Source organism: Urocitellus parryii, chromosome 7, assembly GCF_045843805.1.
Source record: "Urocitellus parryii isolate mUroPar1 chromosome 7, mUroPar1.hap1, whole genome shotgun sequence".
NCBI lineage: Eukaryota > Metazoa > Chordata > Mammalia > Rodentia > Sciuridae > Urocitellus > Urocitellus parryii.
The window spans coordinates 180,923,886-180,937,977 of NC_135537.1; the positions used below are offsets into that span (position 1 = coordinate 180,923,886).

General features: G+C 57.9%; 1 protein-coding gene across 2 annotated transcripts; it reads right to left on the reverse strand.

The window, feature by feature from the left end:
- Positions 1-1,017: 1,017 nt before the first annotated feature.
- On the reverse strand, positions 1,018-13,302 carry Lgals3bp (galectin 3 binding protein). 2 transcript variants are annotated; one of them, XM_026408416.2, is made up of 7 exons: positions 13,005-13,302; positions 11,141-11,196; positions 7,157-7,324; positions 6,627-6,818; positions 6,161-6,292; positions 4,843-5,095; positions 1,018-2,462 (listed from the first exon to the last, which is right to left on the reverse strand). In XM_026408416.2, exons 2-7 carry the CDS (start codon positions 11,190-11,192, stop codon positions 1,346-1,348), a joined length of 1,914 nt encoding a protein of 637 aa, XP_026264201.1. In that variant the 5' UTR covers positions 11,193-11,196; positions 13,005-13,302; the 3' UTR covers positions 1,018-1,345. The 2 variants fall into 2 exon arrangements, with proteins under 2 accessions (XP_026264201.1, XP_026264202.1); XM_026408417.2 differs by lacking the exon at positions 7,157-7,324 and having other exon boundaries at positions 13,005-13,301.
- Between the last annotated feature and the right edge of the window lie 790 nt (positions 13,303-14,092).

Consider the following 14,092-nt stretch of genomic DNA (forward strand, 5'->3'; position numbering starts at 1 on the left):
TCTGTATGTTTCCCCTCCCTTACCCCCGGGGTACGGCCCTCAGCCTGGGCTTGGAGGTGTCATGGTGGGTTGGTCCTCAGATCTGGTCGCTGCTGTGGTTGCAGGGCTGGGGTTGAACCCTGGGCCACTCGACCCCTGGGAGACACCCCTGTATATTTTACTTAGAGGCAGGGTCTTGCTGAGTTGCCCAGGCTGCCCACTCACTGGCCTTGGACTTGTGACCCTCCTGCCTCACTCCTGAGTGGTGGGCGCCCAGTGGAAGGGAAGAAGCCGTCTTTGGCTGGACAGAGGTTTGGGATCTGCTTTTGCTGCTGGAGATGCGTGGGACGGATGCGCCTGCTGATGGCCTTGGTGCCACCCCTGGCTCTAGAGGCTGTTCTCAGACCTGGCCAGAGGGCTGGCTTGTACCTGAGCTTGGCAAGACCTCCTCCTGGCAGCTGTGTGTGTCACAGTGAAGCAGGGACACTTAGAACTCCCCAGGCCTTCCCTCAGGACGTCCCAGGGCATTGCGGCTGCTCCCCCCACCACCCCAGGGTCCTGTGCTCTTCCCGACACACCGCTCTCCTGCCTACCCAACCCAACAAATGTGTCTCCTCTTTGTAGGTGGTTAGGTTATTTCCAGTTTGTGTTCTGACAACACTGAGATGCGGTTCTTGTCCCTTGTCCCATCCACCCTCACAGGACTTAGGGGGAAGCTCCCGACCACTGCTCCTCCCTCTCTCTCTTCCTCGAGCTGCTGCCCGTCTCCATGTCCCCGCCTGGTTCTCGTTCCCTCACACAGGGCCCCTGGCTCCAGGCAGGCCCAGCCCCGCACCTGGTGGCCCTGCACCCTGAGGTCCCGTCCCACACGGCTTCTTGGCCCCACGCGCTGGAACGTTCACCCGCTATGGCCCGCCTCCCGCCTCCCCTGCCAGTGGGCCCAGCTTTGGGAGGAGAGAGCCTGTGCCTCCTGGCTGTCCCCAGAGCCCTTCACACCAGCTGTCTGCGCGTTACAAACCAACAACATCACTGCAGGAATGAGCCGAGTGGGAAGCAAAGTGTGATTAATGTCGTCAGAGCAGTGAGCGTGGCCTGAGCAACAGCCGGGACACAGGAAACCCCCAGCCACCTGGGTCCCGCCTTGTTGCCCCCCGCGAGCCCGCAGGCAGTGGGTGTCCTGGGAGCTCCCAGCATCCATGGCAAAACCTTCCAGCAATTTCTATAAGCTCAGAGAATGGTGGAGGCAGGGGGCCATCTGGTGGCCAGTTGCTGGAGGTGAAGGAAGGAGCCCTCGGTGTGGGCATCTGGGGCATGTCCACCTTCCCGTGTGGCCCTCGCCTCACCCCCAGTCTCGGGGCCACGCGGTCTAGTCCAGGCTGGTGGTGTTGGTCAGATAGAAGGGGCGAATCGCCACTCGGAAGCCGCTGAAGGCCCCCGAGGTGCAGGGGAAGGCGGCAGCCCTCCTGGAACTGTTGGTGGCCGCGGCACTGGGGATCATGGCCTTTAGGCCCTCAAAGTCGGTGACATCCGCCACAAAGCGCCCTTCGCAGAGGATCAGGGCTTTGTTCTCGTAGCTGATGGTGGGGTCCCGGTAGCTGGACTGGGTGAGGCCCAGCACGGGGAGCTCTCCGGAGGAGCAGGACAGCCCATAGTTCCAGCAGCTCTGCATGGTGGGGAGGTAGAGCAGAGTCCAGGACGTCAGCTTGCTCCTGAAGAGGAAGCTGGGGTGTTGTGGGGTCTGGAAGGACTGGTAGGGCCCATATCTGCCGCCATAAGGTTCTGGAGTGTACGGGAATGCAGACCGTGACCGGGACCCATACCACAGCCTCTGGTTCTGGCTGTTCCTGGAGTCCCTCGTCACCATAGCGCTCCAGGTGGCTGAGGTGTACATCCGGGGCATGTAGGTGTCCTCAGTGAGGTTCAGGCCTCGGTACTGGGCCAGCAGCGGGAGGGGCACCGTGTGGAACTCCAGGGCCTGCATGATCTTCTTCTGGAACAGGGCCTCGTGAGCCCGGTACAGGGACAGGTTGAACTGCAGCTCAAAGAGGTCCTCGGGCAGCATCATGGGGAAGCGGACATGCTGGACCAGGTCCTCCACCTCCCCGTGGGAGGTGCCCGTGCCCCTGCTCCAGATGTCCAAGGCCTGGAGCAGGGCCAGCTCGCTGGACACCGTCAACTCAGTCCTGGGAAGCAGCACCTGGAGCAGGGCTGTGGGGACACTCAGCCAGTCCTCCACCTGTGTCAGGGCCTCAAAGTTCCAGGCCAGGAACTGCACGCACAGCTCCTCCAGCAGCGCATCTCCAGTGGCCAGTGCATAGGCGTAGAGGTCCAGGGGTGCGCGGAAGGAGGGGTCCTGGGGGAGCAGTGTGGCGAAGAGGCGCCCGCAGTAGGCCTGCAGCTGCTGGGCCCTGTAGGCCGAGGCCAGCTGGTGGAAGCACTTGACTGACTGCAGGGAGACCTCTATCCTCCGGGAGTAGAAGTACCTGGGGACACAGCCATCTCTTACACCTCCTCACTGGCCCCGACAGGGGGCGCTGTCTCCCCCACTCTCCAAGCCCCACACCTCACCCCGGCTGAGAGCCACTTCAGGGTATGGGACCATGGGCGAGGGACTGCGGAGGGGACACCCATGCCTCGTCCTCCCTCCCAGTGACGAGGCCCCCTCCCTGTCTCCCCTGCTGTCATCATGGGCACCTTCATGGTGGATCTGGGCTGGACCTCAGGCACCCTGGGCACTGGCCTCCTGTCCTGCAGCCATGCCCCGGCTGACCCTTCTCTGCCCAGCACCTGTTCACATCCTGTGGCTTCCCGTCTGCTCTCCCTGTGACCAAGAGCCCACGAGGGCAGTGGGCGTGGTGTGCTCAGAGGTGATCCCAGACAGCCCACTCCCTGCTGTCCTCGTCACAGCCAACTTGGAGGCCGAACTGGGCAGCTGACTCCTCTGGCCACAGCCCACCCAGGACAGACATTCACTGACCCATCCTGAAGTAGGCAGGCCTCTCATGGGGAGGGTGCCAGGCGGCAGGCTGTTGATGGCCGCTCAGATGGCACAGACAAGTTAGGAAGGCCACCAGAGAAGGGTTGTTATCGGCTTTTTTCTTTTTTTTTTTTTCTTTTTCTTTTTCTTTTTTTTGGTCTTGCTGAATTGCTGAGGCTGAGGCTGACCTTGAATTTGTGATCCTCCTGCCTCAGACTCCTGGGTAGATGGGATTACAGGCATGTGCCACTGCACCCAGCTGTCACTAGCTTTTAAATGTCATCCTGTGCCAGAATGGTCCCTGGGCGGCTGAGTCCCTACTGCATCCACCGAGGCGCAGAGGCTCCCGCCGGCTGGCCCCCAGGCCAGCTTCTCCAGGCAGAGGTCAGGGCCACTTTGGGTTCATCATGCCTCAGACCACCTCCCCCATCCAGGGCCCAGCCTCAGGTTGGCACCTCTCAGGGGGCCCCATGGCCAGGGGGAGGCAGAGACAGGGATCAGGTGGGTGTTCCGGTCCTGCTGGTCTCTCTTGGGGAAGAGAGCTCATTGCGAGGGAGGAAAAAGGCCCAAGGCCGAGGGGAACCAGTGGCCCCAGAGACCCAGGGAGACGGGTGGAGGGCTGGCTAAGCGCCAGGACACCCCTCTTGGTCCACGGTGGCCTTGGGAGTGAGGGGCAGAGGGAAGGAGTATGGGTGGCCTTCTGAGGTCTTGGGCCTCACTGCAGCTTCCCTGCCTGCCTGGGGAAGAGAGGGAGAGACAGAGGCGGGGAGGCCAGGGGAGGCCTGGGGTCGCTGACCTCCGACCCAGGGCAGTGGCGCTGGCTGGCTAGGAAGGCCGGGGTGGGCGCCTGCCCCTTCTCTGTCATGCTGTAGAAACGGAGCTCGGCATTCCGGTGGCACAGACCACTCACCAAGTTTTATACGAGGCTGGAAGGAAACTCGTTAGTCTGTTTCTAATCGCCAGTATCGCTCACACTGAAATGCCATTTTCTGCCATAGAAAGCTTTGGGTCATAGAATGAGAGAATGAATTTTAACAGACGCAGTGTTTAAAACATGGCTGCTTTCCAAACACAAGCCCCAGGAGGCAGCGGGCGGTCGAGCTGTACACCCAGGCTGGCCGGGAGGCCTAGGGCTCAGGAGCAGGGCCTGGCCTTTGCCGTGATGCGGGCCCCCACTCTCCCTTTCCCCGTCTGTGAAAGGGAGCTGAGCCCTGGCTGAGCCCCAGGGTGACTGAGCCCGGGCCTGCTGAGAGACACATTGGCCCTGTCTAGCCACTGCTGCGCCTCATCGGAAGTCCGAGCCATTTGGCTTTTTCATGCCTCTGTGGGAGATTTCTCCTGACCAGGGGGCAGGCCCAGCACCCCTTCCCAGCTCCTCCTGCACCTGCCCGCCCGGCCACCCCACAACAAGCTGGCTCTGCTGCCCAAGTAAAATTCCTGATCCATCCACAGAGCGCTCAGAGACGTCGTCTGTGGCATGTGGTGATTCAGGGAGACGTTCACTTGTGCGTCAGGAAAATGGATGTATTTATGTGTATGCGGGTGTGAGCACGGGGGACAACGCCTGGGCCCAGTCGAGTGTGCAAGTGAGAGTGTGGGTGAGCACACGAGTGAGGGGGCCTGGGCCGTGTGCGCAGAGGCTCAGAGGGCGCAAGCGTGCCTGCAGCAAGTGCGTGTGAGAATTCGTGAACCTGGATCTGCGGGAGCACGGGCGTGTGCATGTGCACAATTGTGCAAATGCTTGTGTGAGGGTGTGAGTTGCTTGTGTGCACAGTGGGTCACAACAGTCCCGCTGTGCTGGTGCTGTCGCCCTCACCCCCAAGGGTCTCTGAAAGAGGGACCCAGCCCAGGGCACTGCTGGAGTCCCCGAGGACGCGGCGACTCACCTGATAAAGTCCCTGACCACGGGCATGCACTCGGAGTCCACGCTCATGGTGACGTTGCTGCCCGGCGCCCCCGACAGGGCCTGCGCCTCGGGGTTGGCGTTCAGGATCAGTGTGTGGGCACAGAGGTCCAGCTCCTCCGGCCCCTGTCCCACCACGTGGATGAAGAGGTCACAGTCCCTCTGGTTGTCGAAGACCTGGCCGAGCGCGAAGGAGAGCTCCTCGGAGAGGTCGAGGGTGTGGGCGCTCCTGGTTTCTAGAGGGCGAGGGAGGGGCTCACTGGCTCTGTGACCCCAGCCCACCCCACCCCCAGGAGTCAGTTTTGGGGCCTGCTGAAGGTGCTGCTGCCCGAGGACCTGCCGGAAAGGCTCCAGGAAGAGGCCTGGGTTCATGCCGAGCCTGCCGGGTGCGGGCAGCTGCCCTGGGTCAGGCGGGACCCTGCCGACCCTCCGGGCCTGCAGGTGGCCTCTGCCCCACTCTGGGCCCTGCTTGGGTGGCTTGAGGAGCTAGGCCCTGGGGCAAACCTAGGTCAGACCTCAGGGACCCTGGAGCAGGGAGGCCTGGGCAGCCCCTCTCTGCCCTCCCAAAGCCCGGTCCGTGTTAGAACAGGTCCTCTCTGCATGGGCAGCTCCGAGTGGAGGCCAGCGTTGAGACCAGGTGGGGCAGCCCCGCTCTCCCCTGACTCCCAGCCCTCATGGCCCAGTTATGCCTCCAGTGTCGTCCTCAGTGTGAGCCCCCGCCCAGCCAGCCTTGGTCCCCAGCTTGTCCCCACAGGTGGGATCTGACACCCATGTCTTGGGGGCCCCAGCTCAGGGTGGAGAGCACCAGGCCCCGTGTGGGCCAGCCCAGCAAGAGCTGCCCTGGCAGGGAGGGAGGGGCTCCCCCCAGGCGTCTGGCTTGCAGAGCAGGCTGGGCCTTCGAGCGGGGAAGGAGTCGGGGCCTGGGCAGGGCCGGGGGCACCCTGGCCTTCCCCCATCGGGAGGTCTCCACCCCTGCCTGTGCTCTGTGGCCTGGGCCGGGAGAGCCGTGCGCCGGGTTCCACAGTGCAACCCTGCTGTTGGGGAGACCAGCCTCCCGGGCACTGGGCGGGGCTGCTCGCCTGGCCCTGGGCAGTCAGGGGACTAAGGTACTTCTGAAGGGGCTCCACAAGGGGCTCCTCCTGGGAGGGAGTGGGCTCTGCAGACTTCCGGCCTCTCGTGGAGAGTGGGCGGACAACACCCCGACTCTGAAGGTTGTGCGGGGGGCAGAGATGTGAGCACAGTCCCCGCTCCTGGTCCCTCGGAACCCCGACGGGTGACACCGAGGCACTGGGGCCACTCACCGTTGGAGCAGACCACGCTGGCGTCCTGCTTGTGCCTGCAGTTGCTCTTCAGCCAGCCCAGGGATCTGCAGTCGGCCAGGGAGGGCTCTGAGCCTGTGCACTCGACCTCGTCCAGCATGACAGGGCCCGTTCCTGTGGCATAGCCGGGGGGACAAGGCTGGCTGGGGAGGCCCTGCCAACAGGGCCAGGGCTGCCTCAGACAGTGGAAACCTCTGGGTGGTCCCAGGGAGCAGATTCCCGGGAGCAGAGCTTTGGGCTGGAGAGGGCACACAGTGAGGCTCCTGAGCCACTCGCCCAGCACCTCTGTCACCCCAGCCTGAAGGAACTGCCCCTTGGGCCTTCTGCAGGGCTTCGGGCCACTGAGGGTCTGCACTAGTAGGGAGAGTCTGCCCGTCCCTGCAGCCCAGCAGCCTCATCTTGGGGGATTCTTACTCTCCTCAGCTTTGGGGGATAGAACAGGCCCCACCTGGCCCGAAGGCGGCTCCACCCAGGGCCTCTGTGGCGTTCTCGAACCCCAGCGCCCGGCAGACCACACTGGCGTCAGTGAGGTCCCAGAGGTTGTCGCACACCGTGCCCCACTGCCCTCCGTAGAAGATCTCCACGCGGCCCTCGTTGGCCGCGGCCCCGTTGGCCAGCCGCATGTCCCCATCCTTCACACCTGCGGGGAAAGCCACGGTCAGCTGGGAGGAGATCTGGCCCCCAGGGCACACCCTCCCTCGCTGCCCAGCCAGGGGTGAGGGTCCACTGGGAGGAGGGAACGGCCACATGGAGCACCAGGGGTTAAGTTTCCTTTCCTTGTCTTCAAGCCCTGAGCTCTCGGCTCCCCAGAAAAGGGACACCAGGAGCCTTGTGCTCTAGCACCTCAGCGCAGAGGTGGTGAGACCCCCAGGGAAGGATGGGAAGGGAAGGAGCCCGCCTGTGGCTCTGATGCCAGCCTGTGGGGCAGCAGGCCAGGGAGCCTGGACACTCAGGCAGGACCAAGGCCCTGTGACTCACCATGGGGTCCTGGGGGACCCACTGTCATTGAAATTTTGGAAAGTTGAAGGGGTGCTGGGTCCAGCTCAGCTCCAGCACACCCCAGCTCAGCAGCACATCCAGGTGGAGTCAGCCGGCCGGCCCCCAGCCTCCAGGCCCTGGGTCTGAGCTGGAGCAGGAACAGCAGCTCTGGTCGCCACGCAATATCGAAAGAGAGCATAGACCAGGTGTTTCCAGTCCAGGAAAGAATCAGAAGTCAAGGTTCAAAGCCTGGCTCTCTCTGCTTCCTGGGGTGAGCCACTTCCCTCTGCCACACTCTCCGGCCATGAGATGCAGCCTCCCCTCAGCCCCCAGGAGTGGAACCGGCCCCAGGAGTGAAACCGCGAGCCCTCACATAAACGTTTCCTCTTTACAGTTGTTCTGGTCAGATCCTTTCGTCACAGCCGAGAAAAAGGTGACTAAAACAATGGCCAACCTGCTTTAGCTGGTGGATAGGCCACTGTGCTCTAAGGTAGAGTAAGTCATGGAAGACGGTTTACTGACCCTTTGCCTTAAAAGTAGGCCTTTAGATTCAAAATGTGCAAGACTTGTGTTTTTATAGTGCCTATATGTAGATATGACTTTTCTTACATATTTCCCATCATATGTGAATATCGTGTGTTCAGTGACTTGGAGATGGTGAACCTGAGAGCTGGTCTCAATTTTTTTTTTTTTTTTTTAAGTCTGTGATGCACTTTTGGCAGATTGTATTTAAGTCTGAAATAAACAGGTCAACAGATGTCTGGGGGAAAGCCAGAGCTGGAAATTAGGAGGAATAAATCCTAGACTTAACTCTTTCACTAGTTGAGTGATCTTAAGCAAGTCTGTGATGATCAACGTTGAGTTTCGTTTTTAAGATTAAAGTAAGAAGCTTTTCCCAGATTCCCTTCATTAAAAGTTTATTCAGCTTCTCCCAGGTGGCAGGCATTGTTCGAGGCCATCGATGTTTTCCTGAGGTTCCTCTGATTTGAGAATCTGCGTGTTATTCTTTGACAGACATTTTAAGGATTAAATAAGCAATGTGATTTTATCGCCTAAGGCATAGCTTTAAAACTTATAAACAACCTGAATAAGAAGTGATTTCAAGTCCTTCTTTTTTCCTGGATGCCATCTCTCAGGCTTTCTCTCATTTATAAAGCTATCAAATGAGTATGAGTGTGTGTACTGATGTAAGAGTGTGAAGAGAAACAGAAAAAAACTTGAGTTTATGAGGTTTAGAAAACAAAGGGGTATTTAGAAATGTGATATGTTATTTTTGTAAAGGAAAGTCATTTTAAAGGGAAAAGTATATAAAGTCAGAGTATTTTATAGTGATGATATTAAAGGTTATATTAATGATCCTCTGCATTTAGTTGACAAAAGGAAAAATGTGATCTTTACCCAAGTTGCACTGTTCTGAGTTCAATGCTAAGTGTTATTATCTCTATTTTGCCACTAAGAGAAATGAGGCAGGGACAAATTAGATAAGACTGTTCGATATTACACAGAATGCCAATGAAAAAGGAACTTTAACCCAGGACTGCACTGCTATCAGTAAAATAAGCATATAGCTTCAGTATGTTTATGCACTCATTAAAAAAAGGGGCTGGGGATACAGCTCAGTTGGTCAAGGGCTTGTCTTGCATGCATAAGGCCCTGGGTTCAACCCCCAGCACCACCAAAAAAAAAAAAAAAGTACCACTGCATGGGTACATTACTTATTATTATAAACATATAACACACAAAAAGAAAATTAAAAAGCCTGCAGTAGATAAAAAATAAAGTCAGAGTTCAATGCTTTCCATAGTCTGAGCATAGACTCCCAGGATGTAGCACATGGGGCCATGGATTTACGTTCTCCTTTGGAGGCTCAGATAGTACAAGGTGCATAAGAAAGTACACTAAGGCAACTCCTTCCGTAACTCTTCCAAGTCATTGATCTGCTTCTAGAAATCCAGTGGGTCCAGGGGCTGGGCTGGGGCTCAGCAGTAGAGCCCTCACCTAGCACATGCGAAGCACCAGGTTCCATCCTCAGCACCACATAAAATAAATAAATAAAAATAAAGGTATTGTGTCCAACTATAACTAAAAAAATTAAAAAGCCCAAATCTGGTGGGTCCAGCGCCTTTAGAACTGGGAGAATGAAGGTTAAAACCTACGTCTTGCGTGTTAGTGGCACGTTTGTGCTGAGCATCATTTTGCACTGTGGGCTGTTCAGTCTCTCCAGAAGAACACACACTGGGTGGGCTCTGGGTCACTGTGAACGCCAGAAGCAGGGAAGGAAAACTGCCTTCTCCTAGGAGAAGTGACAGAATTCCAGTCTTCTACCTGGTCCTGGGGCATCCAGACTGAGGAGAACTGCCTGCAGCTGACTCTGATGTACAAGCTGACTTTGGGGTTTACAGAGAAGCTGCCTCAGGTACTCTCTCTGCTCTTCGGCATCAGTCCTTTCGCAAATACTTTAAAAAATTTAATTATTTCATTTGAAAATAAAGTATCAAGAATTTTAAATTCCAATGGTGAGTACCATTAGAATTAAAAATATGGCCAGGAAAACACCATTGCCTTCACAAAATTTGCTAAAATGACATAAAAAGGGTCGCCATTTCTCCTTTCTTGTGTTCACAGCTGGTTATCGATCACGCATTGGCCCCACTAATTAGCATGTTCCTCTTCCTGGTGGCCTGGATTGTCCGTTTACTTAATTTTATTGTATGTAAGTACTTTGTTGTAAGCCACACAAAATAGTTTGGGGGACGTCAATTTAAATATGGGTGTACACTTGTGTGTGTATACGAGCGTGCATATCATTTAAAGATGCCTAAAACCATATTTTAAAAGAGATTCAAAGTATGGTTTCTACTGGATTCATATAGCCTTTATACCATTGTAAAGTTAGAAAATTCCAAGTCCGTCTATACTTCAAGCCCAGAGAGGAAACTGGGCTCCTGCCCCCCACTCGTCCTCCCGAGCCTCAGCCTACTGGCACCCCTCCACCCTGCTGGTACGACAGTCTAGCAGGAGCTTGGTGCCTGAACTGGGGTCACCCACACTGAAGGGCGGTGATCAGGGGGTGTGTCAGGTCTGTGCGGGGCCACCAGGACAGGACAGGGACTGCAAGACCCACAATGTCAAGAGTGCAGGTGTGACAGTGGAGCCAAAGTGAGTCCATCTTGTTCTGTGACTCCATTCTGTAAAACAACCAGGCCAACTAGAAGGGACTTGGCCAGGGCAGGTTGTTCTCTTCCTTTTGCTAGAGAAACCTTTAAGAACATGGAACTACCTAATGGGGCACTGTTTCTGAAACTAGGGTAACGGGGCTCTGTTTCTGTAATTGGGGTGACTGGGCTAACTGATTGGCTAAGTGTCCCTCCGCCTGACTGCACTCTCCGGCTTCTGTAACCTGGCTGGTTTGCATTGGCTGGACCCACAGATGTTCCTTTTGTGGTTTTCAGGCTTATAAGGAGCACCCTTGCAATTGTTCGGGCTGATCAGGGGAAAGATTTATGTTCTGGTCAGTCACCACCGGTGTGCTTCAATAAAGGCTTGATTCATTATATGTGAGTGGTCTGGAAGTCAGTTTATGAAACTCCGGGACGAAGCTTTAACTACCACACAGGGAAGAGCGTCCAGGGCCCTGTGAAACCTGCCCTGCATCCTCAGGCCTTGGCCTCAGCACAGCCCCAGTGGCTGCTGGTTGATTGGCAACCCTGCTTGGCTCTGCTGGCTCCCATGGGGGGGGGGTATTCCTCAGTATTTCAATCACCTGCATCTCATCTGGGCCCAAGGGAGCCCCAGTTCCCCCAGAATCTACAAGCCACATCACTGGGGGTGACCAGGGCTCCTCCATGCAGGAGAGAAGACCCCCATTAATCCCTGGGACCAGGCACCAGCAGGACACCTCCCTAAGGAGGGGCTTGATCCACAGAGCAAGGGCCCAGCAGCCCCACAGGCTTTGCTTTGGGGTTTTCCAGTGGCTCAACTCACCTTGAATCCCGGGGACCAGCAGCCACACCCAGAGGAGGCAAGGGAGAGCCATGGCCCTGTGGTGGAGGGAAGTGGCAGAGTGAGACCAGGACTGTTTCTTCCACCACCTTCTTCCAACCTGGGGGCCCAGGGTGGCAGGCAGCCCTCTCCTGAAAGCCCTATGGCAGGTGTGATGCACGCCCTGAGCGGGGCGCTCACCTGGTCTGCAGGCCGGGCCTTGACGGGTGAGTGAGGCTGTGTTGGAGGAAGAGGGTGGGCTGGGCTGTCTGCGGGCAGTGGAGGTGAGGGGGAGGGTGTGGGGACCCTGGTAGGGCAGGGGCTTATCTACAGGCAGCAGACCCCTGTGGGGTGTGCCACAGAGGTTGGCGGCAAAGGTGGAGAGTGAGAGGGAGAGGACTGAGTGGGGACAGGGCACCGATTAGGAGGAGGCCGCAGGACCAGGCCCAGAGTGTCAGAGACTGATGGCCGAGAGAGGTGTGTGGGCTGGGGACGTGGAGAGAAGGGCTCCGGTGGAGGCCCAGCTCATGAGCAGCCAGGTGGGAGTGGGGTCATGACGAAGGTACTGAGGCTCAGAGACTGGGGCCATCAAGGCCAAGGGCCAGGCTGGGCCTGGGAGGTCTCAGGGCTTCAGCTTTTGGGCTAGAGCTCTGTGCTGTATGTAATTCTCCTTTTATTTTATTTTATTTACTTATTTTAGGTATTGGGCATTTAATCCTGGTGCCCTTCACTACTGAGCTACATTCCCAGCAATTCTTAAAATTTTTCAGATTTTGAGACAGGTCTCACTAAGTTGTGGAGGACATCACTACGTTGCTGAGGCTGGCCTCTAGAGCAGCCGGGATTACAGGCAAGCACCACTACGCCTGGCCGCTATACTTGATGCACAGGTAGGAACAGAGCCAGGTGACAGCCCTGTGCCACCCAGTCTACTCTCCACAGTCCCTCCAGCAGGGTGCTGGCTGTGCTCTGGGCCGGGAACCTTGAGGCTGGGCCTGGTTCTCTGCTGCTGAGAGTGGGGGCCTGGTGGGTGGCAGGAGGTGTACCCCTCTACACTGGGACCTGCATGAACAAGCTGGGGGGCCCCAGGCCCCCTGGCAAGTGAGGAGTTTGCCCTCTGCAGGGTGTGCCCCCACCAACACCACTCCACCCCCTCCCAGGACCCTGGAAGTGCCTCCACAATCCCTCCCCGTCCCCTGTACAATCGAATGAGCCAAAGCCTGGAGAGCTCGGCTGGTTCCAGGTCACATGGCTGGCGAGCCTCAGGCAGGGTCTGTGGTGCCCCTCTCTTCCACAGGGGTCTCTGTAGGGCCTGAAGGATGGGGCACCCACCTCCCTGACCTGGCACCACCCCAGTCTTAGCACCGTGCCTGGGAAACCTCTATCCCAAGTGCATGGAGGTGGCTGGTCTCCCTCTTTACTTGTTCACATGGGACAAGAATTCGGGGCCTTGGGAACAGAGATGCATGCACCCAGAGATGGTGTATGGCATGTGAACGTGGCTGACTCTGGGTGGCAGCGCTGTTTGCCTGGAGAATTGGGACAAGGCCGCCTGTGCTGGCTCATAGGGTCTTTTGGTCCTTCATACAAATGAAGGAAAGTCACCCTTCTTTCAGGAAGGTGCAGAATGCACAGAGGCTGAGGGCCGAATTCTTACCCTCGCAGCTGGTGTCCTTGTGCAGGGAACAACCTACCCAACTGTACCAAGAGGCCCTGCAGGTCTGGGAGCAGGAAAGATGGGTCCTGGGCTCGGGAGCACCAGTCCCCCAGCTCCAGGCCCAGATGCCGGTGGGAGGCTTCACCATCTCCCGATGGCTCAGTGTAGAGAGAGGAAAGCCCTGGCCTGAGAGCAAGAGCGGGAGCTTACCTGTCGAGGCAGCGACTGAAGGCTGTGCTGGTCCCCCTGCTGCAGTTGCTGAGCCCTCTGCAGATGGGTCCTTGGCCCCCAACCCTCCTAGAGCAGAGCAGGCCAGGCCGGTCCCAGGAAATGCTTCAGAAAACCAAGTCTGGTTTCGATTTCCAGAAACCACCTGACCAAGGTCTGCTCTGGGATTGGCTGCTGAAGACCCCTCACAGTGCCCTTCATCCCCCTCTGCCTAGTGGGGTGGCAACGCACCAAGCACTGTCTGACCTGATAAGGCCAGCAGCCCAGTGGAAGTGGAAACACTCTTGAGGGGGTGGGAAGTGTTGGGGCGGGGGCAGGGGGAGGCAGGGCTGCTGGGTGGAGCAACAGGGGCTCTGGGCCAGAGGGCTTGTAGCTGTGTCTGGCAAGCTACCAGCTTGTCTGGGCCTGGCACTCATTGGCTGGGCAGCCTGTGTGGTGGTGATTGTGCACAAATCCATTGCTTGAGCTTTTGGCATGCTGCCCACAGTGGGCCACACCCTGGGAGGCTCCATGCACTGACCCTGGCCAGGGGCAGGGAGGCCCTGAGACCCGGGAGACAGTGTGCTTTGGGGTGAAGCCAGTGAGTGGATGAGCCCGACCCTCACACAGCCACTGGCCCCACAGCCTGTGCTCTGCACCACCCGACTGCGTCCACCACCTCCTGACATCCCTGGGGGCAGGGCAGTCTCTGGAGCACAATGGCCCTGCTGGGCTCACACCCCTTCCCCTTCCTCCCATGGAAAGCCCCGGTGCCTTGACTTCCTCTGGGGGAGCAGCTCCTGTGATTCCAGAGGGCGCCAGGCTCCCCAGTCTGAGCTGGGCCTGGCTGGCGAGAGCCCGCAGCCCCTCAGCACATGGATGGCTTCGGGAGGGACCCAGGAGCCCAGCTGTCCCAGCAGGAGCTGGCTCTGGGCTTAGGGAGAATTGTCTGGGCTGAGATGCCGGAGAGTGCAGCTACAGCCTGGCTGGCCCAAGTCAGGGCCAGGCCTGGCCTCTGGGCCAGCAGGCCCTCTGCTGTGACACCACTGGCATGCTGAGGTCCTAGAGCGGGGTGTACTCCTGAATGTGCC

Excerpts from the sequence above, each read along its gene's own strand:
- Lgals3bp (XM_026408416.2), bottom strand. The coding sequence starts at position 11,192 with ATGGCTCTCCCTTGCCTCCTCTGGGTGTGGCTGCTGGTCCCCGGGATT. Across the intron at positions 7,325-11,140 it reads GCTGGTCCCCGGGATTCAAG|AGCTGCTGTTCCTGCTCCAG; the intron begins GTGAGTTGAGCC and ends CGTGGCGACCAG. Across the intron at positions 6,293-6,626 it reads TGGAGCCGCCTTCGGGCCAG|GAACGGGCCCTGTCATGCTG; the intron begins GTGGGGCCTGTT and ends GCTATGCCACAG.